Source organism: Pyrus communis, chromosome 7, assembly GCF_963583255.1.
Source record: "Pyrus communis chromosome 7, drPyrComm1.1, whole genome shotgun sequence".
NCBI lineage: Eukaryota > Viridiplantae > Streptophyta > Magnoliopsida > Rosales > Rosaceae > Pyrus > Pyrus communis.
Window position 1 is genome coordinate 15027003 of NC_084809.1, and position 26502 is coordinate 15053504.

At 37.9% G+C, this 26502-nt stretch overlaps 3 protein-coding genes across 6 annotated transcripts; 2 read left to right on the forward strand and 1 right to left on the reverse strand.

Annotated features, from left to right (window-relative positions):
• Positions 1 to 233: 233 nt before the first annotated feature.
• LOC137740114 (probable inactive nicotinamidase At3g16190) lies at positions 234 to 4594 on the forward strand. Of its 2 annotated transcripts, none has more exons than XM_068479922.1 (6): positions 234 to 390; positions 503 to 616; positions 838 to 1072; positions 1166 to 1282; positions 2939 to 3031; positions 4188 to 4594. In XM_068479922.1, exons 1-5 carry the CDS (start codon positions 346 to 348, stop codon positions 3028 to 3030), a joined length of 603 nt encoding a protein of 200 aa, XP_068336023.1. In that variant the 5' UTR covers positions 234 to 345; the 3' UTR covers position 3031; positions 4188 to 4594. The 2 variants fall into 2 exon arrangements, with proteins under 2 accessions (XP_068336023.1, XP_068336024.1); XM_068479923.1 differs by having other exon boundaries at positions 4236 to 4594.
• Positions 4595 to 5576: 982 nt separating this feature from the next.
• Positions 5577 to 11600, reverse strand: LOC137739827 (AUGMIN subunit 4-like). 3 transcript variants are annotated; one of them, XM_068479546.1, is made up of 14 exons: positions 11289 to 11600; positions 11052 to 11099; positions 10801 to 10926; positions 9990 to 10337; positions 9676 to 9775; positions 9354 to 9399; positions 8812 to 8905; positions 8620 to 8691; positions 8404 to 8462; positions 8099 to 8167; positions 7967 to 8018; positions 7013 to 7090; positions 6861 to 6940; positions 5577 to 5860 (listed from the first exon to the last, which is right to left on the reverse strand). In XM_068479546.1, the coding sequence occupies exons 1-13, from the start codon at positions 11424 to 11426 to the stop codon at positions 6863 to 6865; spliced, it is 1308 nt and encodes a 435-aa protein (XP_068335647.1). In that variant the 5' UTR covers positions 11427 to 11600; the 3' UTR covers positions 5577 to 5860; positions 6861 to 6862. The 3 variants fall into 3 exon arrangements, with proteins under 3 accessions (XP_068335647.1, XP_068335645.1, XP_068335646.1); XM_068479544.1 differs by lacking the exon at positions 5577 to 5860 and adding an exon at positions 6398 to 6680 and having other exon boundaries at positions 11289 to 11598; XM_068479545.1 differs by lacking the exon at positions 5577 to 5860 and having other exon boundaries at positions 6696 to 6940; positions 11289 to 11599.
• Positions 11601 to 14168: 2568 nt separating this feature from the next.
• On the forward strand, positions 14169 to 14939 carry LOC137740616 (uncharacterized). The gene is made up of 3 exons (XM_068480456.1): positions 14169 to 14310; positions 14464 to 14528; positions 14637 to 14939. The coding sequence occupies exons 1-3, from the start codon at positions 14169 to 14171 to the stop codon at positions 14937 to 14939; spliced, it is 510 nt and encodes a 169-aa protein (XP_068336557.1).
• The last annotated feature ends 11563 nt before the right edge of the window (positions 14940 to 26502 follow it).

A 26502-nucleotide genomic window follows, 5' to 3' on the forward strand; every position in this document is an offset into this window, starting at 1 on the left:
ATCTCATTGAACATTTTTTGGCAATGTTTTAAAGAGACAATCAAACACGTCCAACGTGATATCAATACAAAAGTTGTACACTTTTCCTTTCGATGTTTTAATTTTGTTCAAAGGAACATGATCCACCACATGTTGAAGATATAAAAGTGATTTGTTGAAATCAACTTTACATTTTTAATCCATTATCTTGGAGGAGAAAGAAGCATAAAGTCATTGTCCAAATGAAAAGCCCAGTCCAAGTCTTAACATATATAGGCCATTTTTTTGCCATCTCTCTGAAGTTGCAAACAAGAAGTTGCCCCCCCTTCATCAGTCGTCCCTCTAATTAACTCTCTGAACTCAAACATGGCAGATTGGAAGCACACAGCTCTCCTTGTCATTGACATGCAGGTCTTCTCTCTCCCCCAAACTCTCTCTCTCTCTCTCTCTCTCTCTCTCTCTAGAAGTTCAAATGAAATTAATAGATCATTAGGGTCTTGTTACATATAATCTGGTTTTGTAGCATGATTTCATTGATGTGGCTGGTCCTATGCTGGTTAATGGAGGCAAAGCCATAGTTCCAAATGTAATCAAGGCCGTCCAAATCGCTAGGCAGCGTGGTATTCAAGTAGTTTGGGTACAGCCAACTTCCTTTCCTTTCCCTTTATTAATTTTAAGTCGAATTTTCTACTTTCTGCAAACTAGAAATTGAACAATGAAAATATGAACTTTAATGTGTAATTAAGAAAAAGTGTCTTTTGATTTGATTTTAACTGTGGGGTAGATATATTATTCACTTTAATTTACAGTATTACAGTTAAAAGGGTTTGCAATGCTTCATTTTGACAATTATTGTAGGTTGTGCGTGAACATGATCCACTAGGAAGAGATGTTGAGCTTTTTCGCCGGCACTTATATCCGGCAGGGAAAGTAGGGCCAACTGTTAAGGGTGAGAGAGGTGCTGAACTTGTTGATGGTCTTGTGATTGAACAAGGGGACTACAAGTTGGTTAAAACCCGGTTTAGTGCATTCTTTGCTACGCACCTCGATTCGTTTCTCAAGGGTTCTGGAATTGACAGTTTGGTTGTCACTGGTGAGTGAGAGATTCAATTCTTGGAAAAACCCTATTGGTTGTGTATGAAATGTGTGTTTTACAAGCTTGTAATTTGTTGGTCTTGCATTTTAGGTGTTCAGACTCCAAATTGCATTAGGCAGACTGTGTTTGATGGCGTTGCTTTGGATTACAAGTCTGTTACAGTTATTCTTGACGCCACAGCCGCTGCTACACCTGACATACACGCTGGTATGTGATTTCTGTTTCTTTGATGCTAATGTAAGACTCTTAATTGTTTTGGTGCATTTTCCAAAAACTTAAGCTAAGGAGAGCTGACAAAAAATTAATCATTTGTGTGGATCTTCGGTTCAAAAGTACAATTAATATGAATGACTTGAATTTGGAATTATGATTGTCTTCATGTCATTTGATCAAATGTTATATGATCTTAAGGTTTGATTTGGATCCTACGCATAACTTTTCCATCATGGATTGAAAAGTGAGGAATGAGGATGTGAACTCATGGCTCATATCCTTGATATAATTCAACATGTTAAGTTTGAAGGAGCGCTGATGAGATTATTGATAACTTATATACAATCAATCCTCGATGGGATTACCTAGATAGGTTTTATCTTTTGTTATTTCATCGTTCTCAGGCAAATGGCTGATAATGTTTTCTGGGACCTATTTTTCTCTGGAATAGTTTTCAGAATATGTTAACAGAAGTCAAAAGTAGAAATCTTGAAATACCAGGAAAAGGTTCTAGAAATTTTGTCCTTCTGGGCATCTTCTTTAACTCAAAAGCCTAATTCTCAACATTCAACCCAGAACAACATTTCAAACGTACCATTAAAACTACAGGCTAATAGTATGACTAGAGAGCTTCCGATGAAAACTACAGGCTCTCACCATTTCCTGGTGGAAACAGTGGGAAGAGAAATGGAACTTAGAAGAGATGGAAAAACATTGGGAAAGGTTGTGGGAGCGGCGAATTACATTTTTTATTTGATGATCAGAAATGATTGCTTGAAGTATCCAGCAAGCTAATGTAAGGAAGCACTGCCAAGATAGACCAGAGAGATCTTGGAACTAGATTCTTTCTTGTGGACGAGTTGTAGGCGTGCATGTTGTGATTGGGATTTTGGCCAATAAAGATTGTCAATTGTTAATTTGTAACTAATGTGCAAGAAAAAGCTTTTCTACGGGGAGGAGGATTTGTGTCATTCTGTTATTGGCTTCTTGTGTCTGAAACGAGAGTTAGTGATGGCATGAAATAAACTGCATGTTATGTTCTAGCTTTTTATGAGCTTATTCTGTTGATATATTTCACAAGTACTTCAAAATTCCTGTTTGAGCCACTAATATAATGCTGATGACACAAACAATTGATGGATTCAGTCAAAAGATTTGGGGTAGTATAAGCAAAGTAGTTAAAAGTTTCTGCTATCTCTTCTTATTCCCAACTGAATGCAAGTAAAATCATTTACATTGATCTTACGGATGTGATCAAATGAGTGACTTTATTGTAACTATTCTACCATAATCACTTTCACGCAGAGAAAGGATTCATGAGCTTAACAGGGCCATTATCACTGGAGTATGACATATTGCCAGTTATACTGTTTTTTCTTCCATATATTTGTGTGCAGTACAATATGTTCAATGATAGTTGTGAGGGTCTACAAAGGCGGGGAATATTTTGTCGTTGCTACACTTTACGTCACTCTCAATCTGATCCATTGATCAGAGTCAAACGAATTGTAGATATCAGAATATTTTCCAAGAGCATATTATCCGTGATATTGTTTTATAAAGTTGTATTGCTTTGAAATGGTTTGTTGAACGATAGTACGATACCCATGAGTCATGACTAACGTGGAAACACCAAATTCTCTGAACCAGCCAATATTTTGGACATGAAGAACATTGGAGTTGCAACACCAAGCTTACAAGAATGGAGTGAATTGGATGCTTTATCCTCTGGTTACCAGTAAGGTTGGCTTCTGCTTGAATGTCGTAATAATATTATGGTCTTGTTAAAGCTGTATGTGTATTATGATTCTAAAGCTGCTTTTCTTCCTTTTCATTTGAAATCTTTGGTATGTTCTTTCTTTTCTTTGATGCTAATGTGATACTGTTATCTATTCTGCAGGCAAATGCCCGATATAATATTTTTTGGAACCTATTTTTCTGTTCAATAGCATTCAGGATATGTTAACAAAAGTGAAAAGTGGTAGACTTGGGATATCAGGAATAGGTTCCACAGTCAAATGCCACCTTCTCAACTTTGAACCAAGAACAATATTACTAAAGTACCATTAACTGTAGGCTACTTGTAGGACGAGAATTCCTGTTGAAAACTAATGCTACGTTTGGACGAGGGACTTCATAGTCCCAAAGAATTTTAGACTTTGTTCTTGAAAACGTATTACAATATTACCAATGAACTACTCAAACGCTACAAAGCTGCACTAGAACGCTACAAATGCAAAACAAAGTCCCAAACAAAATATTGGTTTTGACCATTTCCTGGTGGAAACAGAGTGGGATGAAAAATGGAACTTAGAAGAGATGAAAGAAGGTGGGAAAGGTTATGGGGATAGTTTAAGGACGCAGGAGGATTTACGTCCTTCTGTTATTGGTTTCTGGTGTCTGACATGAGAATCAGTGATGTTATTGGCTTCTCATGTCTGAAATGAGAGTTAGTGATGGCAAGAAATGAATTGCAAGTTATGTCTTAGATTAACTCTGCTGATACATTTCACAAGTACTTTAGTTTTCTATTTGAGCCACTAGTATAATGCTGACAAAAAGTTGATGGATTCTATCGAAAGATCTGGGTTGTATAAGCGTAGTACTTTTAAGTCTCTGCTATCTTTTCTAATTCCTATCTGAAAGCAGTGTGATCTTTTGAATTAAGTTTATGGATGTGCAGTATAATATCTTCAATGATCTTTCTTTTGGGTTTACAAAGGCAAGGAAACAGTTTCTACATATTAGAATGCTTTGCAGTCCCATTCATTTGTCAGAGTCGGACAAGTTGTACATATTAGAATGCTTTGCAAGAGGATGTTACCCCTAAAAGTTATATGAAACCTGTTTCTTCTGTCATATTTGTTATAAATTTCTGATTGCTTTGAAAATGAATCAGTGAACGATACCCATGACTAACGTGGAAACACCAAATTCTCTGAAGCAGCCGATGTTTTGGACACAAAGAACGTTGGAGTTGCAACACCAACCCTACAAGAATGGCATGAATCTGATGCTTGATCCTCTGGTAACCAGATAGGTTTGTTTCTGCTTGATTGTCACAGTAATATGGTCATGTTACTCCCTTATGTGATGTAAGAGCTGTTTTACTTCCTTTTGTTTGCCGGCTCCATGGCTAGTCAACCAACGACATTTTTTAATGACTTTCTAGTCAGATCGTTCCTGTGTTTCGGATAGACAAAGACCCCTTCGTTCTCTTTTTGGATGGTCTCTGTTGCTCGTCTTTAAATACGAACTTGTTTCTCAGCCATTTGACTCACATGAATGCAAAGATGATACTTGTTTAGAGGGATTAATTTCGAGATATAATTCAATGGATTACTATAGTTAGTAGATGGAATTGAAGCAGGATTTATGACTTAATAGATTCTAATTTTTCTTTTTCTACGCGAAATTTTTGAATTTCTAAATTTACAAATCCAATCAAGAGTTAAAAATTATGACTTTTATTCTAAACTTCACGTTCATTTCTCTACACACGACCGGAAATGTATTTCCCTCTTACTGATGTACATGAAAAAAAATGTGTGGACAAGGTTTTTAAGTTGTTACCATTTTTTATATTTATTGAGAAATATTTTCATGTCATGTTATAATTTAAAAGACAATGTCACACATATGATTGTATAGGGAAGCAAACCAAAATGGATTTTGGTGACAACCAGTTGAAAGTTTTAGGTGAAAAAGTCTTCGGGAGGTGAAAATTTTTCTTCGTGCATGTAAGGTGTTGTCGGATCAAGATCTCTATAAGTAGAGGTATTTTTGTATCCTCGTGGCAACACAAGAAGATCAAAGTGAAAGTAATAATACCAATCTCTCTCCCCTCTCTTTTACCTGCATCCATTGTTTGATATAGTTACGAAAATAAACAGCGTAATATATTGCTCCCGTTCCACTTCGATCCCTAATATTGTTTGCCTAGTTAAGTATGGGCACGTGCATCCTTTTAAATAATCATGTGACCCTTTCTCATTCTACTGAGTTAGCATTTATCCTATTCTTCATGTCCTCTGTGAGACTAGTGTCTTTGAGTAAGTTGCCATAGAAATACCCAAAGTTTCATTTGGAATTTTGTACGATCATCATTGCATCACCATTTAGGGTTGCTGGAGTATAAAAAAGAGCTCAGCTCTCAACTCAAGGTGGTTCCAATGCCCGCAACTTTTTTTATAACAATATATTTTACACTAAGAGGAGTTCGACTAGGCCACACAATGGGTAACCTAATTTGGATTCAATCATACCAACTCACATGCACCGGATCCCATTAAATCCCCGCAACTTTTAGAAACCCTACAGAAAAACTTTCTTCTTTGAGCTAACATTTTTCACAGAATGAGAGTGATTTATGAGCTTGGCTCTCAAAACTTGCATAGACTTGGAGGCCAAGATTCATATTCAGTTTTCTTCAATCAGTTGATGTTCGATTGAAGAAAGCTGTTCATATTTGAATCTGCATTCTGCATCATCTTACATTCAAAAATTTCACTGGAAACAAGTGAAGAGCTCAGGAAAACAAGCTGCCCCAATTTGTGAAGACTGAATCCACACCTGCTCAAAGAAATTCAAGTTGCACAGAGGTACAAGATGCTCCTTTAGTTGAGCTTAGGATTTGAGCTTGTGTGTGTGTATGTGTTTATCTCTGTATGAACTTGCTATTTCGCTGGTGGATGGAAATATTAGGAGTTGCCCCGGTTTTTTTACGCAGTTAAAGATTTTCCGGGCACAAATCCTTGTGTGTGAATATCTCTTTTGTGACTCGTGTTTGTTTATATATGATTGAATTTGCTGTGCAACTATTTCAACCTATGATAATTTCTGAGTTGTTGCTGGACAATAATAATACCTCCCATCCCACCACAGAGACGCTGGGTTTCAATGCAGAGAGAGTAAAAAAGCGCAGAGATTTTTCTTCTCCTCATTCCACTCCAAAGCAAAGATTTCTTCTAGTTGCAGATTAGATGTTCACAGTTAATCCCAAATTTCAACATTAAATAAGTTTAAATCGTCGTTTTACTTAAGGTTAATGATTTCATTTTTGTTTTGTTTTCAGAGTAATTGTTGGTTAAGTTGCATTTTAAGAAAAGATGATTTAAACTTGATATTGATCATTCGGGGTAGGTTCGGTTCATTTCGGTTTGCTTTACAATAGTCGAAAATGTGAGACTCAAAAAAGCAATTCAAAAAGGTTAAGTCCAAACCGCACAATTAGTTTTACATAGATTTATTACACCGAGTTTCCTAAAAACACATCAAGCATTGCTTCATCTCTAAATGGATTGGGGGTGGCCTTGGAGATTATTCTCAAGTGTTGTGGATCACATTGGAGGAAGGGATGCAGACCATGCAGTTGCGGGTTTTGTACAAGGCGCTGGATTCCATCAGAAACCAAAACAAAAAATGCTTCTCAGAATATAGTGGGCAGATGTTTACAATTCTTTTAATGTGCAGAGTTATACACAATAATCAGCAGTTGCTAGTCAAATGTCTACGACCAATCTTGCTTATAACTACAAACACAAACAAAAGTCAAACAAAGAACTGTTGTTACCTTTATGCATTTGCGTGATCTGGGAGGCGTTTCAAGTCCATTTCAACTTGGTGGATTGTCCACTGCATATTTTCCAATTTCTGCAAGGGGATGTTGATATTAGACTTGCACACGGGAAGCAGGTAATGTACAACTGTAAGCATTGTTGTTACCTTTATAATATCATGGTACTGCCTTGCAATTGTATCAAAGTGAGGATCAACACCCTGGTACTCCCGGAGACGTGTAACCTGGTTAAAAGAAATATAAATCATAGATTAATAAAGAAAGCCTGCAGGAGAGATGTAGGAACAAAGTAACAAAATGATGAGGTTAAGTAACTTGTATACATGTCAGAACACTTGGCTTAGCATATCTTAACTATATATTAGCAACTTAAGCATTTTTTATAGACGTCGTGAACATCTCCATGTTCACAATATCTACAATGTCAAGAGCATCAACAACCATGCTCAATATTTTCAAGTCAAAGTTTAGCTAAGAAGACTAGAAAGTTATTTTAGGAGCTACCTAGAAAATTTCTACTGCAACCATACTCTCTAATTTAGGGAGTCATAATGATCGTGAACCAATAGATATATAGAGTTTTTATTTAAAATCTTGTTAGTAATTAATGTTCGGAGCTCCTTTCTTACTCCCCAGATTTAGGAGCTGCTAGAGCTAGGAGTATGATAGGGTGTGTGATTGGAGATGAATTTTTCCTTTTTCTCCATACATTTTAGCTACGAGCTCATTTAGGGAGACCATAGGAGATGCTCTAAATAACCAGTAACAAGTGATATAGAAATAAAGGCAGATTGAAAACTTTCTTATCTCACCAAATTCGTCAAGAAAATCCAAGTCTAACACTAAATAAGCTTGAAGCAACAATTACAGACAAGCAGGCACAATAGACATGAAACACTGCAGTAATCAAGCTAAAAGTAAAATCTTCGGGAAAATACAATATTACAAGAAGCAGCCAACAGTGCTGCTAGAAGGCTGGAATGATTGTTATATCATTATAAATGCCTGTGTTGGGGCACATACATATGAAAGCAACTCATGAAAGCATGAACAGAAACCACATAGGAAATAAGAGACCGATATGAACTAGAATATCATACCGCTTTATTATATGCAATAGAAGCTTCTTCTGTAGCTTCAAGAAGATATTTCCTACAAACGAGTTATAAAATTATTAAAATAACCTCGAACCAGTAAGCCACATGTACTTTCAAATAATCATCGATAGGTACCTTATTTTATGTAGGGCCGGTATTGATTCCTTAGTATAAGTTTCCAGAAGGAGAACATGCTCTAGGACCCTGAAACAAAATGAAGCACTCCAGCGAATTATAGTCTTGACATACAATTAATTAATTTATTTATTTGATCTCAATAAACGGAAACCACAAGTACAGCCAGTGGTGACTGATGAATGTTGTCTGTTTGCACAAGAAGCATCACAAAGAACATACTTCATAAACATATAGGAAATTACACGTTAAGCAACATTGATGCCAGAAATACACAATTATAGTACGGAAAACCACCAACGAACCTCAATTTTGCACTCATGGTCTCACACCTTTTGCACAGCCATGTTTTTTGCAGTCCATCCTATAAATTATTAATTATAATAAAGGTTCAAGAATGCTCAATAAAATGGAATACTGAATCATATAGAAAAGACACTTGAAAAAACAATAAAAAAAAAAAGCTGAAGGGATAAGTGTTATTGAAAACACATCAACCATGAGCATTATCGGAAGCTTACATATTTATGTTGATGTTGCAACTTCAAATCTCTGACCAGCTTGATAAGCACTCCCAGTATCTGCTCCAGGACCTAGGTTTCGCAAAAACACAACTTTATAAATAAATGAAAAAACCATATCATCACAAAACAAAATGCTCTGGTATGTAACTTCAAGAACATGAAACAATGTTTTTTCATTTATATCTGTACATTATAATATTCAGCAAATTTTCTATCTGCAGAATACAGATCTTCCCGCAGAGCTGTTTCCTCCCTTTCCATATCCTCAATTATCAACTTTACCCTGATAAAGTCATTAGAAAAGCGGAACAAATTATGGATCACACTATTAGCAGAATATTAGAACAGTGGTTCTAGAAATTTATAGATTCACCACAAGCTTTGGTTTATCAAAGCACTGCACATAAGCAAAGAGCAGGAAGTATGGAAGCTTTTGCCACTCACATTACGTTCAGTCTCTAAAATAGTAGTGTGAAACATGAGTCAACCATTAATCTTGAGAATGAAATATAAATATTTTACTAGAAGGAAAAGGCAATACTCATGTTGAGCCATTAAGTAGTTAAGGATTGTCTTTAAAATTTAATCCACCTACTCCAGTCTTCTACTTGCTTATGTAACAGACTATTGTACATGTCAAATAAGATTCCAAGCATCATTAAAAAGCATCTTTCTCCATGTGAAAAGGAATTCTCATACAACCAAACCAGTATCAAGAATGTAACTCAAACCTTTCTGGAAGCCGAGAACTTGAATTTTGATGCCCAGATGACGAGTCTGCAGCAGCAAAGCAGTGTCAATGCCTTAAACCATTAGCATTTATGCATGGGCAAGCATATAATAATTTTACCATTAACTTTAGATATTAGCAAACTCAATCACCACATGCCCCCCTGCTGGGAAGAGAATATCATCACACAAATTTTTGCATGAGAACAGTCAATCTGGATATTCTCTCTCCAGAATATATATGAAGCAAAATGGAAATGCCTCTGATCGACACTTTGACACAAAAGACAGTTGGGAGAGAGAGAGAGAGAGAGAGAGAGAGACCAATGTCATCCATTACAAAGGCATCAGCTAGTTTATCACATTTAGCTTTTAGACGAGCTTCAATCTCTTGGGAAAGACACAACTGGTATTCTGTCATATCCTGCAGTTGAAACATTGCAGATGTATCTCAATTTCCAATAAATAAGGGACAGCTTCACCAAGGTTAGATCTTTTTGCTATAAAATTACAAACAAATAAAAGTAACAGATTCTATAAAGAAAAGATATTTTTTGGATGGAGAAAATAGAACATGAGTAAATAAAATGGAAAATAAAGAAAGTGAACTATTGCAGGAACCATAATGTAGTTTGTACCGTTGACAATGGTGTTTGTTGGAGCTGTGTTTGCCATAAATATGCTGGTGTAATTCCAAGAAAGCAATTGGGAACACCACCAACCCCAGATTCCAGAATATCAGTACCACTAAGAAAAACATTGTTGTTTGCAGCACTAGCAGTGCTAGTCACAGTATTATAATTTGTTGAGTTGGAGCTTGAGCTGACCGTAACACTGGTACTGGTACTTTCTAGAGAACTGCGTGACATTGTGCTACATTTTTCAATTTCTTCCTCATGAATTTCGCCATCTTTGGAGATGAGAGGCAGCCTCAGTCTTTGAGCTGCTTCTGAAACGATCATACGATGCTCTAATGTCTCGTACAACTGATATGGACAGGTTCACCCGTTTTAGACAATTTAATAACTCAGTTATAGAATAGAATACTGAGGGTGTTGAGCAACTAAAGAAGATTGAGTTGTCTTTATGTCATTTAATGATAATCAAATATACAAATCTATTACTTTTGATATCTTTTAAGCTAACGGTTAAATAAAAGTTAATATTTTTGCATGAACATCCATATCACTAATGTGAAATCATATGGGGACTGTGGTCTTTACATGGGAGTTAAATGGTATCCTTCTACAGATTCATTTGATGCAGAAACTAATAGAAAAGAAGATAATTAACTGAAATGAGATTCCTATTTAAAATTCAAGATACTATGAACTTGTTCGGAATTAGGATCAGAAGGGCCAAATCATGACTTGAGTAAACTTATTGTAAAATGCATCTCAAAATCAAAAAACAAAAAGCAGGACGAAGGGTTTGTCGAACTGAAACCACCTGAGGAGGGTTCTTCAAGCCCAACTGCAGATATAAACCTTGCACATCTCGAATGCCTCCAAGGTTAGCCACTGAAACCGCTTGTTGATACTCCTCCACCATTGCAATTGCCTCACTATACAATGCCTACATCAAAATCCAAACCCACCACCCAAACACACACACACACACACACACACACATTGCAAAATCAATGCCAGATAAAAACAACCAGTTCAATCAACACAAACCCAAAAATTAAACAGAAGTACCATGGCTTCCAAGTAACGCAATCTTTCCCGAGACATTTCCTCCCTTCCCTGCAGAAAGAGTCAACATTTTCAAAAACCAAATCAATTGTAAATTGTGTAAAGGATCTGCAGCCACATTGCTTTTTCTGGTTTGCAGCCACATTTTCTAAGCAACCAAACAAGGCAGGAAAATGTATATGTATATGTGTGTGTATATATATATATATAGAGAGAGAGAGAGAGAGAGAGAGAGAGTACGAGTTGGAGGTCGAGGTAGGCAGATTTGGAGACGAGAGAACCATCGGGAGCCAAACAGTGGCGCTCCAGCTGATCAATGACTTGGGTCAAATCCGATGGCAGGTTTTGCCCTTGTTGTTGTTGCAGTCCCTTCGCCATTTTCCTAAGCTTCTGCTATTCGCCCCCACTCGTTCCCCAAAACGTCGTCGTCGTCTTCTTCTTCTTCTTCTTCGTTCTTCAGGATTCCACTCAACAGTCACAGTCTCACAGGAGTTCAAGATCTCAGGCCGGCCGACCTTTCACCAACTGCTAGCAGAAGTTAATTTACCAAAACACCCTCGTCTTCGACGATGTCGTTTCTCTTCACAATTTAATACAAAAAAGAAAGCGAACAACAACCATATCCGATCCAATATGAAGAGATTAATTAAACGGCTAAATTGTAACCACATTAGGCCATCTCTAATACAAAAGGTCAAAGGTTTAAAAGTCAAAAAATGATTCAATTTGTTGTTCAAAAATTCATCTTCAACTGATGGATGGACTATAATTATATAGAACTCACCAAGCCATTATTTGGCCAAGGGGATATCAAGCTGGCCAACTGTAGTCCCCCCTCTTAGCCTTTTTTTTAGGCTCAGTTCCTCAATTGCAATAATTGATTCAAATTCAACGACTAGATTTGAAAACATCTAACGGTAATTTAATTAAATTAACTAATAAATTTAAAGTATAAACTTAAAACTAATAAATTATTGAATGGGCAATGTTTAGCCCCCTTCGGTTAGAGATAATATATAAATATAGCCTGACATTGTTTCTTTAAAAATAATTTTTTGTAGGGCTATAATTCTGGACAAGGCTATGCTTAGCCCTTTTAGTTGGAGATGACCTTAGTTTTGGTCCTTGTAACCCTAATATTGGTCATCCAAAATACCGTAAATTGTCGTTGAAAACTTCAAAATTTACAATTAAACTAAATGAAGTTAAATTAGTGGGTGGTTTATGGTTGACTTATATTTTATTTTTAAATAGTTTATTGTGACAAAAAAAATATTTAGATAAAAAATTGTTGTAAACATTCCTAGTTTAAATGTAATTTTGTAAATCCTAGATTAAATTTGATTCTAGTTATCCTTTCCTATTACAACTTGTATTACTTGTGGAAGAATGAATATCTTATCTCTTTTACTATTATAAATAAAGGCACAATGTAGGAGGGATAACAACACACATTCCCCTACATTTCTACAAACACATCTCTCTCAGTCTCTCTCTACCACCGGCCCCTTTTAACCTTTTCAAATAAAATAGGCTACAACACGTTATCAGCACGCTCCTACTGCTGAGCTTAAGAATCTAACGTTGAAGAATTTTTCTACATCAAACCAGTTCATCCATATCATCACGCAATCAGGTTCTTTCAAAACAATGATTTTTATCTCGATATTTTTGCAACCCTGATAGCATGAACATTCACCATAATGCATGACCCAACTTTACGTTTTTCGAATTTTAGTTTCTACATAAATTATGCATGCATTATATCCATAATATTATTAAATTATGTGAATTTGATATTTGCTATGAATTGAATCAAATATATTTCTATATGCATCAAATTGAATTAAATTAACATATTATTGTTTTGAATATGTTTTGAATTGAAAAAAAATTAAAAAAAAAATTACGATTGGGAAAACTAGGGTTCTTTTGAACTCGTGACCATCATCATAACGATGGGATCCCCATGCCAAGCTAAGACCCACGGAGCCAGAAGCTCTGAGCTTCTCATACCCAGAAAACCCGACACCTTTTATGGTTTCCCCGTCCACATCGACCACAGCATGGCCTGCAGCCACTGCCCTGAACCTTTGGTTCATGTCGCCAACGACCAAAAATCATCCCACATCGGAAATTGGAACAAGTTTCACTTGAATCTTTTCGGAATTTTGTCGAAAATCTTATTCAAATTTTCTAGGTTTTTGGTTAGTATAACATTGAGATTACATCATCTCCATTCACCACCATGGTCGTCAAAGGCCACCATGACTCAAACTAAGTCCTAACCAACCCCAGACCGCCACTAAAAGCGACAGGTCCGATGTTCTTCTCCAGCAAAACGCACCCAGCACACACTAGGGTGTTTGGTTCGAAAACCCGAGCCCTATTGGGCTCTGTTACTCGACCCTCTACTAATATCTTGCTCCAGCCCATTGGGCTTTAGAGCTTCCCCGGCCCAAACCGTTTCTCCCAGCCTATGTGTGAAGAAAAAAAAAAAATTTGGGGCTTGAAGTGGCCCACTTGAATTTTTTTTTTTTAAAAAAAAAAAAAATCTTTCAAGTCTGCCTGCAGCAACTCATTCCCCTGCCCAATCCTCCTCGTGGGCCTGCAGTCCCACCCGAGACCCACAACCCAATTTTTTCGCCCTATGTCTTACGAACAAATTTTTCTAAGCCATCAGTGGGCTTATTTTTCTCTTGGGCCCCAAGTTTTATTTGCCTAATTATTTTAGGCCCAATGGGTTTTATATTTTTTCACCCACACTTTAATTTGGCTCAAAGTCCAAATAATTAATTCATTGATAATTATAAACCTAAAGTTATATTTTGCATATTCTTGTTGCACATTTCTGTGTATATATTTGTGTTTGCCTGCAAGAATATATGGACCTGAAATTCATAACTATTTTGAAACCTAAAGTTTCTTATAAACATGCCTTGTTTGAAAACCTGAAGTTTTTCACTTAAAAACATCACCCATGAAAATTCAAAGTTTTTTTCGTGCAAAATTAAACTAATACATGTCTATTAGAACCTGTATGTTTTACTCGTATGTGTATGGATCGATTTTTCTCCATTACACTAACCACATCTTGTCCATCTATTTTGTGATAGGAACATGTCGAATTTGATCAAACTCGACTTCACCACTTTAGAGGTCTCTGAAAGGAACTACCTCAAGTGGATCCAAGATGTGAAACTTCACCTCACTACCAAAAACTTGCGTCCCGCTATTGAAGAAAAGACGGACAACCCTGTTGGTGAAGCTGAAAAAGCCACCGCTATGATCTTTATCTGAAGACATATCCATGATGCTTTGTAGACTGAATATCTTGCTAAGGAGGATCCACATGCATTATGGGTCGCTTTGGCTGATCTTTTTTATCACTAAAATGACATATTCTTGCCTGAAGCAAGACATGACTGGCAGCACTTGCGCTTCCAGGACTTTAAGTCTGTGAATGAATATAATTCTGAAGTTTGTCAAATCCGATCACATCTCAAGTTTTGTAACGAAACTTTGACCAAAAAAGATCTCCTGGAAAAGACCTATTCGACCTTATCTACTTCTAATATTGTCTTGCAGCAACAATATAGAGCTCAGAAGTTCATTAAGTTCTCGAATTTGATCTCTATTCTACTCCTCGCTGAAAAGCAGAACCAGCTACTGATGAAGAATTATCAAGCTCAACCTACTAGGGCAACTGCTATGCTTGAAGCACATTATAGCACAAACCAATTCCCAAAACGCCAAAAGAGGCATGGTAGGGGCGGCCATAAGCCATTCCACCAAGGTCAACAGAGTCAAGGCCCATCCAAGGGAGGAAATAAAGCCCATAAGCACCTAAACCTCGCTCCCAAGGCCCCGAACTTCAAGAATAAAAGGTAAAGCACCTGAAACCATGGACGCAGATATGTGCTATGTTGTGGTTCAAAGGATCATTGGTCTCGTGTTTGCCGAGCTCCTAAGAAGGTTGTAGATGAATATCATTCTCATCATAAGAAGTTTGAATCAAACTTCATGCAAGTGGACGAACTGAAGACTACAATGATGGAGGTTTCTGACTTTCAAGAGGATTCCACCCTTATGGAAGATTAGAATCTTAGACATAGACTTATTTTTTAATTGAAATAAGATAATGGGGCTGAATTCCACCTAGTGGCCGAACCCCTCCTTTGTTTTTGGTTGATTTTTGAACAATTTTCCTCTTATGTTTGGATTATTTGTTGGTGATTTGTTTTTGGATATTAAGTTTTAATTAGTTACCATTCTTGAATAAATGAAATTATTTTGAATTGATATTTGTTTTTAAAACTTTTATGCATATGACCGATTCAAATAAATTTTTCATTGTAGGTATGACTAGTGGGAAAGTTAGTTGTCTGGCAGATAATGCAACCATGCACACAGTTTTGCGTGACTGCATCTATTTCACTAACTTCATACCTAAGAATACGCCTTTGACAACCCTCTTAGGCCTACCCAACCTAATTGAAGGATACAGTAAGGTATGTATAATGTTGTCCAATGGTACAATCTTGACCATTTCTGAGGCACTCTATTCTCCACGTTCCGGAAGAACGTTGTTAAGTTTCAAGGACATTAGAGATAACAATTACCATGCTGAAACCCACGTAGAAAACGGAGTTGAATTTTTGTGCATAACTTCCTATGAATATGGCCAGAAGCATATTCTAAAGAAGATGGAGCGTATCCTGAGTGGTCTGTATACTACGACCATACGCCCCATCGAATGCCACTATGTGGCCAGCCCTACTACTAGGACTACGCACGAAATTACATTTGGGCATAATCGTTTGGGACATCCTGGACAAATAACCATGTGTCGTATCCTCAAATTATCACACAAACATCCATTAACCCCAAGTTTAGGTTCGATCCAAGGAATCACATGTCAAACATGTTCAATGGGAAAACTTATTATTAAGCCTTCTTATGACAAGATTCGTTCAAATCCTCCCATTTTTCTACAACAAATTCAGGGGGACATTTGTGGATCGATTCACCCTCACTATGAACCATTTAGATATTTTATGGTTTTGGTTGCCACTTCCACACGTTGGTCACACGTGTGCTTGTTGTCCACAATGAACGCTACATTCTCCAAACTGTTGGCTCAGGTTATCAAGCTCAAGGCTCACCACCCTAATTATACGATCAAATCTATTTGATTGGATAATACTGGAGAATTCACATCTAAAACTTTTGATGACTATTGCATGTCGGTTGGGGTTGAAGTTGAACATCTTGTACCCTATGTTCACACCTAGAATAGCCTGGCAGAGGCTTTCATTAAGCGCTTACAAATGATTGCTCAATCGTTGGTCATACGTACCAAGTTCCCGATTGCTGCTTGGGGCCATGCAATATTGCACGCAACAAAGTTGGTCTGCCTGAGGCCTATTGTGACACAACCATTTAGTTCCATTTAGTTGGTTATGCGGTATATGTGTCGATCTCGCCACCCTTAAGTACAAATATGGGGCCTCAGCGAAGGATGGGAATCTATGTCAGATATGATTCTCCTTCGATTATTTGTTACTTAGAACCTTTGACAGGTGATCTATTTACCGCTCGTTTCACGGATTGTCACTTCTATGAGACCGTCTTCCCCTCATTAGGAGGAGATAAGAACGTCAACGTTCCTAAAGAACGACGCGAATTATCGTGGACGACTCCCACTTGGTCACATTTAGATCCCTTCACCGCTCAATCTGAAACTAAAGTGCAGCGCATATTAGATCTCCAGGGCATAGCTCTGAGCATGCCATATGTTTTCACCGACCTAGCACGCGTGACAAGATCACATATTCCAACTGCGAATATGTCTGCAAAGATGGATGTACCAAATGTACGACGGGCTTCCCTCCTGGAGGCACAGGACGCCAATATTGGTACTTCATGTACATTAATAGCTAATCAATCATCTGCCCCTACACAAAAGCGTGGCAGACCTCTTGGTTCAAAGGATTCACACCCCCAGAAGAGGAAATCCATGGCACAAGGTCCCGAAAAGCCTACCATGAATCCGACTATCGCTTACTCATTTTATCCAACTCATGAGGAAATTCTAGATTATGGAAGTGTCCTTGAAGAGACGAATCATCCTTCTGAGAATCGTGAGATTTCGGTTTATTATGCTAGCTTAGAAGATGTGTGGCGTAGAAATAAGATGATTGTCAACAACGCATTAGCATATGCAGTAACAATTGAGATCATGTTGAGCAATGACATTGAACCGCGTTCCGTTGATGAATGTCGACGTAGAATTGATTGGTCAAACTAGAAATAAGTAATCTAAGTTGAACTCGATTCGCTTGCGAAACGTAAGGTGTTTGGACCTGTAGCTCATACTCCTTCATATGTGAAGCCCGTTGGCTACAAGTGGGTTTTCGTTTGGAAGCGTAATGAGAAGAATAAAATTGTGTGTTACAAAGCTCATCTTGTTACACAAGGCTTCTCACAACACCCCGAGATTGACTATGACGAAACTTATATACCCGTTATGGACATGATTACTTTTCGCTACCTTACAGTTGGTAATTTTCGAAAAACTGGATATGCAGATGATGGACGTAGTAACCGTGTATCTTTATGGGGATCTTGACACAGAAATCTATATGAAAGTTGTTGAATGACTTACATTGACTGGTTCAAATATCTCTAAACCCCGGAACATGCTTTCAATTCGGCTGAGGTGTTCACTCTACGATTTGAAACAATATGGAAGAATGTGGTATAATCGTCTGAGTGAGTATTTGACTAGTCAGGGATATGTGAACAATGAACTATGCCCTTGTGTGTTCATTAAGAAATCACATCTTGGATTTGCGATTGTTGCAGTATATGTCGATGACATAAATCTTATCGAAACTCCTAAAAAGCTCGCGAGAACTGCCGCGCACCTGAAGTCAGAATTTGAGATGAAAGATCTAGGTAAGACTCGATATTGTCTCGGTCTTGAGATAGAATATTGTTCGGATGGAATCCTAGTACATCAATCGAACTACACTAAGAAGGTGTTGCACCATTTTAATAAGGATAACGTGAAGCCTTCGAGTACTCCTATGGTCGTTCGATCGCTAGATCCAAAACGAGGTCCCTTCCGTCCGAAAGAGGATGATGAAGAGATTTTGGAGCCTAAAGTTCCTTATCTAAGTGCGATAAGCACTTTATTGTACTTAGCTCAATGCACTAGATCTGACATCTCTTTCCCTGTTAATTTTTTGCCAAGATACAGTAATGCACCAACACACAGACATTGGACTGGCGTGAAAGACATCTTCTGTTACCTTAAAGGTACTACGGATTTGAGCTTGTTTTATCCCTACGAATCCTCGAGTGATGCTGCACCCTCTGCTTCTCGAGTAGATTCTCGCCTTGTTGGTTATACTGACGAAGGATACTTGTTTGATCTGCACAAGGCGCGTTCTCAAACGGGTTATTTCTTTACCGTTGAAGGCACCACAATATCTTAGAGGTCAACTAAATAGACCTTAGTTGCCACTTCATCTAACCATGCTGAAATTCTCACCTTACATGAAGCAACTCGGGAATGCTTTTGGTTGAGAGCAGTAGTGGGTCATATTCAAAGCTCCTGCAATCTTTATCCCGCTGTTGATGTCCCAACAATGATCTTTCAAAACAACGTGGCATGACATGCCCCAATCCCGATATTCCCCGAATACCAGGGTAGGTACGTGATGGCCGACACCCGAGGGTGACGATAGCCATTTATTAAATGCAAATGCTGAGAACAAGAATTCAATAAGACTTATAAATTTAAAATATAATGAATATGCATTTCAAGAAAGTGTTCAGAGCACACGTCTAATCTAGAACACTAAAAGAATTTATATAAAAATTGAATGAATAAAAGAATGAGTCTTACACCGAGAGGACTTGAAGATGCCGCTGCGGAAGTGCCTTGACGCCGGGATTGTATGCCTCGATTCCAGTCCTGAAGGGGGCGCAAAACAAACATGAGTAGACCAAGTTGATATAGATATAATAAAACAGTTATCAACATACTAACCCCTAGGTTTTATGAAACTTATATAACATGATTAAAATAGGTTTTCCGAAACCTAGCATGTCGTGCAATGTCTCAAAACATATCTCGTATATATCATAATCACTAGTGAATGTCCAATATCCCTTCAAGCCCTATGCCAGCTCCCCATCCCTATGCCAATTGCCAGAGGAAAATCACCTTCAGGCCCTGTGCCAGCTCCTCGTCCTTGTGCTAATTGCCAGAGGAAAATCACCTTTAGGCCCTCTGCGAACACTGTAACCTCGCCCATGATGGAATCTATCCCTTGCCCTTTAGCGAAATAAGGACCACTAGGTAAGTACAAAATCATTGAACATACATATATTTGAAAAGCAACTTTATATTATAAAGTCATTCATCATCTATATTATAAAGAGGTGTTCGAAACATGTTCTAAATATTATATCATCATCCATCAGATATTCTATAAAGAACAGGGGTTATAGGAAAAATAATAATAATTTAAAATAACTTCAGTAAGCATGTTATCTCATAAAACGTTTCATAAAACATACTCACTAAATCATGTTTTTCATGTATGCATTACTACTGGTAAAACATGCATTTTAGAAGGGGTCCACTCACACATACTTAGCCGCCATGCAAACTAGTGAACACGAAATCATCACAAATAATTGCCCCTAAGCACATAAATGGTCCAATTAATAAAAATATATTATACCAATTGAATTTGAGAAAATGGAAGTCGAAAACGGATTCAGGACGTCGAATAAGAAGGGTCACGGTTAAATTTCTGAAAAGTCAACATAAGAATATTCCAAAGAATATTCCTCGATATATTCCAGGAATATTCCACCAAGTTGGGCTGGGCTTGCTCCTGGGATTGGTAGGTTGGCCCAAAGGCCTGGGGTAAAAGGTTAAAAGGACACGGATTGGGCCTAGGGTTTTGGCCTCAAAGGGCTTTGGGGTTTAATAATTAAAAAGGGTTTGGATTTTGGGTTTTAGAGGGAACGGGCCTATGGCCCTAACCAAGATGGCCCAAGGCCTTTTGGGTTTTAGGAAAATAAATAAATAAAAAGAAAAGGGGGTTGGGTTTAATAGGCCTAAAGCCCGAGTTCTAAACTGTCCAAAGGGCCTGGGTTTACTAGACTGTGGGTCACCAGATTCGAGGGAAGAAGAAGGCCGGATTTCGGCCGGAATTTTAGACAAACTTTAAACGTTCATAACTTTGTCAATACTCAACGAAATCGAGTGATTCAAAAATGGAAATCATATTTCTCGTCGAGACGAAGAGAATGGTACCTCGCACAACGCCTAAATCACCATGGTTTGGAGGAAAAATGCCTCAGAAGCCACGAAGATCGCTGGAAACTGGGTAAGATTCAAATGGATATAACTTCTTCAATACTCAACTAAATTGGGTGAAACAAAAAGTAAAGTTGTAGTACCCAGTGAGATGAAGAAATTGATACCTTGCATGCCGGCCAAATTATCGTGGTTTGGCCGAAAATTGGCTTGAAAGTAACGAGTTCCTCGCCGGAATATGGGGAAGTCTCCTCGACATGTTTCTTCGTAGTTTCAATGAACAAAACACACAGATACGATTAGAAATGAATTATGAGGATAAAAGGGAAAATTTTAGAGTGGTTTCGAAGCTCACCTATGTCAGGGTTCGCCGGAACACACTTTGAACAGTGACGGTGTCATTGTTCCGTGAGAGGGAAAGGAAGAGGACAACCCTGGTGGTCCAGGGTCACAACGGAGAGGTCCAGGTGGTGGTTGATGGTGCTCGCCGAAGGGAATGGGTGCTTGTGTGTGTGTGTGTGAGGTGCTCTGGGGAGGAGGTTTCAAAGAGAGTGGAGAGGGAGAGATAAGGGAGAGTGAGAGCTGAAGGAGAGAAAAAGTGCTCAGGGGAGAACAGAGAGGAGAGAGGCCAGGGAACACAAAGACAAGTTGGGCCCCCTGGGTACACCTATTAAGGCCCTAAAAACAATTTTTAAATAAAAACCCAAAACCACATTTAAAGTCGGGGGTGGGGTGTAACACAGCATACATCGAACAACTCAAGAAGGGTTACATCAAAGGAGACAATGCCAAGCATATTGCGCTGAAGTTCTTTTCACATCAGCAACAAAAGCATCAAAAGATTGAAGTCACGCAAATCCCTTCACAAGACAATCTGGTCGACTTCTTTACCAAATCACTGTCGAAGACGACGTTTTAGAAGCTTGTTTATGAAATTGGTATGTGTAAACTTTCTGAGTTGTAACTCTGCTATTTGTCTTTGGAATTGTGTCAAACTTAAAGGGAGTATCCTGAAGATACTTGCTTGATCTTAATGTACTCTTTTTCCTACGATTAAGAGCATTTTTCCACTGGTTTTTTGCTACCTAACTAGGTTTTAATGAGGCACCCACCTTGGGCTAGTTATATCCCTGATGACATCTCATAGACGTTTCTTTTGACTTTGCATTTCTCATACATTTTTCCTTAGACTATGGATTTTGTCCATACTCAGGTTTTTGCCATAGCCTTAGGGTTTTTTTAGTGAGACTTACTACTTATGTAAGTTCCTACCTTATTGAGAATAAGCGTTGTTCCTTAGAATCAGTGTCGATGAGTCGACTTCCTCAACTTCTGCATGATGTTAAATCTACCTTGAGTATTTACACACTCAAGGGGGAGTGTTGTAAACATTCTTAGTTGAAGTGTGATTGTGTAAATCCTAGATTAGATTTGATTCTAGTTATCCTTTCCTATAACGACTTGTATTACTTTGGGAAGAAGGAATATCTTCCCTTTTTTATTACTATGAATAAAGGCACAATGTAGGAGGGATAACAACACACATTCCCCTACAATTCTACAAACACATCTCTCTCAATCTCTCTCTCTACCGCCGGCCCCCTGTTACCTTGTCAGATAAAATAGGCTACAACAAAAACTTAATTTTCTAAAATTTTCAAATCATAAAAAAAAACTTAATTTAACATGCAAAAGCTAATTGTCACACGCGTAAGTATGTGACAAGAGGCTAGTTAAGTTGAAGTTAAAGAAGAAATTTTAGTAAAAATTAAGTAAAGGATAAAAATGAAACAATCAGAATTGTTTTTGGGTTACGGTCTTTGGTGCTCGTGTTATTTTTATTAAAAAAAATTTCTATTAATTTTAGAGTGCTATTAAGTCTCATCTCATTGTTCTATTTTCCCACCCATCTTTTAATAAAATATTAAGGCGCAATTTTTTTTGTGGTCCCTGTGGTGACACGCCACTTTTAATATGACCCTTGTGGTGAAAAATGACACACCCCGTCCCGAAGGAGGGCATGCTGGCCGTCACGTGAGAGTGACGTAACCATTTGCACAGTTCGGAAGCTTTAAAATATACAACTTCTAAGATGAAACACCCGAAGGTGAGTCCTCATTTGGTCCATTCTGTCAGAACACCGTTGGATTCCTCGTAGCCACCAAGCTCTGATATCTTAAACCTGGAGGGGCGCAAAACAAAGTTGAGTGGGTCAGCAAAACGAACGTATTCAGAACCTTCTTTTCTCTTTGAATATACTAACCCCTCGCCGTAAAACAAGTATAGTTTCCAGAAAAATAAACATATATACGTATGTATAAATATGCCAACATGCTCAATGGTATATCATTCATGCTCAAGAATATGCCATGTCGGAAACTCATAATGAAATGTAAGTGCTCAAGCATAACTCACAACAATAACATATAATCTGGCAGTCGGGAGTCACCTAACGTGACCTGTACGGCTGCATATAGAGCTCAAATCTCAAACTCAATAACTGAATCTGCACACGAGTCGGAACCACCTAACGTGGTCTATACGACAGGCTGGTGTAATATATATATATGCTCTAGTGCTACGATCACGTGAAGCTGGGCGATAAATCGCAGGTCACCTACGAGTCGGAACCACATAATGTGGTATGTACGACAAGCCTATGCACCTAACTTGGATCCAAGGCGAGCATGCGGTGCGGGTGAACATACACGTGAAGGCTATGCCCCAACTCTGGGCGGGAGCACTAACACTGGGGGTGCAGATTATGAGCTCTCTAAGCATCTCAAGCTACTACTGAATACAAACATGAATACCACTTACCTGGCACTTACCTGTGCGTCCACAGCACCAAATACACATATATAAATGTATGTCACTACTAATGCATGTGATGATAGTATTTCAATCGTATCCCCAAACGTATTTCATACGTATATCAAATGTATTTCAAATGTAGCTTACCTGGGCCTCCTCAGCATCATGCAACAGTATGCATAATTATGGTAATGCACATATTAAAATATGATGCATATATGACAGGATATTTAATTCGTATTTCTTTTAAAATACGTTTTCTGGGAAATACGTCAAGCATACGTATATATATATTGAAAAATAACTGCCCACTCACTGATAAGTAGCCGGCTCGTAACCCTCACGCCTAGTTTGGTTACATTCGTCGTTCGTACAAGTTTCACCTATAACAGAATAATTATAAAATCATCATTTAAACGCACATACACTAAACATTCGTCAATAACTTTTTCATACGTTGCTCAAATTGGGTGTGTGAATATACCACGGTGATCTACACGACGTCACGAACACGTGACAATTTTCAGAACTCAATTTGGAGCTCTCACGCGCCCCCACGCGCCCTGTTCACGCGCTGCCCACGCGTGCGTCTTCTTCCTCGCGTCGCCGGACTGGTTTCGCCGGCGGTGGGTGTTTTGCCGGAATTTCTGGGTAAACTTCAAAGTGTCATAACTTCTTCATTTCTTAACCATTTTCGACGTACTATATATCAAAATGAAGGTATTGACGAGACGAACACATCCATACCTGACTTGACCTCTAACTCGGTGTGGATTCACCCGAAAAAGCCCCGAAAGCTCCGGCCAAACTTTGAACTTGTCGTTCTCCGTGTTCCTACGTCCATTTTTCACGTAATTTATACCAAAATGAAGCCCTAATCATAATCTACCACGTTGGACTAGTTTTAGGGCCTAAAAACAACGGAATCAAACTTTTCCAAAAATACGAAAATTCAGCCGAACTTACCGTTCGTGATCCCGACGTCCAAATCCTTCAAACGAAGCACTCCGAGCTTCCTTAGGACCTCACCAAGCTTCCTACAAGCTTCAAAATCCCAAAAACATCAAGTTTTACGTGTGCATGAACAGTGCACACACACGGTGAAATTGAAATCCATGTTTTCCGAAGTGAAACTCACCTGAAATTGGTACCATCGTGTTCGTGTGGTCTTCAGGAGTACGATGGTGGTCTTAGATCCTTCGTTGGTATAGTTTTAGGGTGGTTTTGTGGGTGGTCCGTGTGAGTTCGAAGGAGAGAGAGAATGAGAGATTTGTGAGGGAGGAGAGAGAGAGACAAGGTACGGGAATGGGGGAGAGATTTGAGGGATGTGGGGTTCCTACCCAATCCCCAAATCATCAAGTTATAACATATAAACCTAGTTCTAAGTCTTAAATTTAAGTCCCTAAAACTAATGAATATTCCAATTAACATTAGTTTAGGAACTTCAGGTAAAAACCAATGCCAACTTTACGCCCCTTAGTCCCGTTTAAGGGCATCTTCGTAACTTCACGTCCTCGGAATTAAAAATTCCGGGACGGGTTGTGACAAAAAATCTTTTAATTAAACCCCCGTGGTGAGCCCTGTTAGCAATTGAGGTCCAAATCCAAAGTTCCGTTAGTCTTTCGTTAAATAAAATCATGTGACTATCACATGTGGATCGATCAAAATTAATTTATTTATTTTGGAAAATAAAAAAAATAAAAACATGATTGAATTAAAATAAAATTGCAAATAAAAGAAACTTGAAAAGATATATAAATAAAAAATATAAAAAAAACCAACAATTCCTTTATCTCATCTCAGGCTCCCAGCCACCATCATAGCCACTAGTGGACCTCCTTGACCATCACTAACCATCACCCTAATTTGATAGCACATGTATCTCAACCTATATAATGTAGAAAAATCACACATATACAAGAATAACTTAAAGAGTTAAAGACAATGGGTGGAATGCAGCATATATGCATTCAGATGAGTAAAGTGCATTGTAGAATTAAAGACAATGGGTGAAAGGCATTGCAGAAAATTCAATCTTCAGGCCTACCCTCCGCATATGAACTTCAAGAGCGTAAGAACGTTAAAGAACTACAATTCAAAGAAGATTAAGAAAAAAATTGAAAGGTTGTGTACTCACTGACTAGGGCTTGCATAAAACCACATTACCAATTAAAGACAAAACCGAAAGGCATTTATGCATTCAAACTGATACAAATTGATACAAGAATGAAAATTCAAGTAAGACTAAGACTCTAACTCATGATCAAAGACGTGTTGGCATTGGGAAAAAAAAACAATGGTATATTAGAAGTATTAGGATTTCCAAACAAAATTAAATCAATTCTAAGAAATTAGGCGCGACTTCAGCTTCACCTCTTCTCCTAGCCATAGACATGGTTTTACAGGTTTAGTTTCGATCTTCGTGTTCAAGCTTTTTTTTTCTTTTTTTTTTTTCCTGTAAAATCTAATTTCAATTAAACCCTAAATTATACTATATGGCCATTGAATAAGATGTAATTCAAATTGAAATGATGAATTTGATCCTTCATGTGATAGTCACATGAGTTTATTTAACGAAGGACTAACGGAAATTTGGATTTGGACCTTAATTGCTAACAACACCCACCACAAGGGTTTAATTAAAAGCTTTTTTTACCACAGGGTCACATTAAAAATGGCATGTCACCACAAGGATCACGAAAAAAACTTGGCCAAATATTAATAACTTGTTTACTCTTATAGAAAAAAGAACTTTAAACCCTTACCCCGTTTTTCTCGCCCCTTTGCTTTTCTCTCTTCGGCTTCAACTCTTCTCGGCTACACCGACCGCCACGGCATCTCCACAGACGGCCACCGTCTCTCTCTCTCTCTTCGTCCCTAATAAACGCCATGAACATGATGGCACTTTTCAGGCGTCATAGAATTTTTTTTTTTTTTATGGCATTTGATCAACGCCGTAAATCTCTCTTTCTCTCTCTCTGAATTTGACTTTTCACCCATTTCACTCTATCTTCGAATCTGCAATTTTTCTTTAAAGTTCATTAGATTAGGTTCCGTCCAATTTTCTAGGCAGCTCATTGTTGAGTGTACTTGGAATTTTTCAGAATTTTGGAAATCTGAATTTAGAAAATTCTTCAAAATTTTTCAGAAATTTTTGTTTTATTAAATTAGTTTCCATCCAATCATCTACTTTGTCCTATTGACTTGCAGTATGTTGCTAGAAAGGAAGTTCAAGGAGGGTGGTGGAAACCCGGACAATGGAACTGTAGGGTGAAGGCTATTTTAGGATTTATAGGG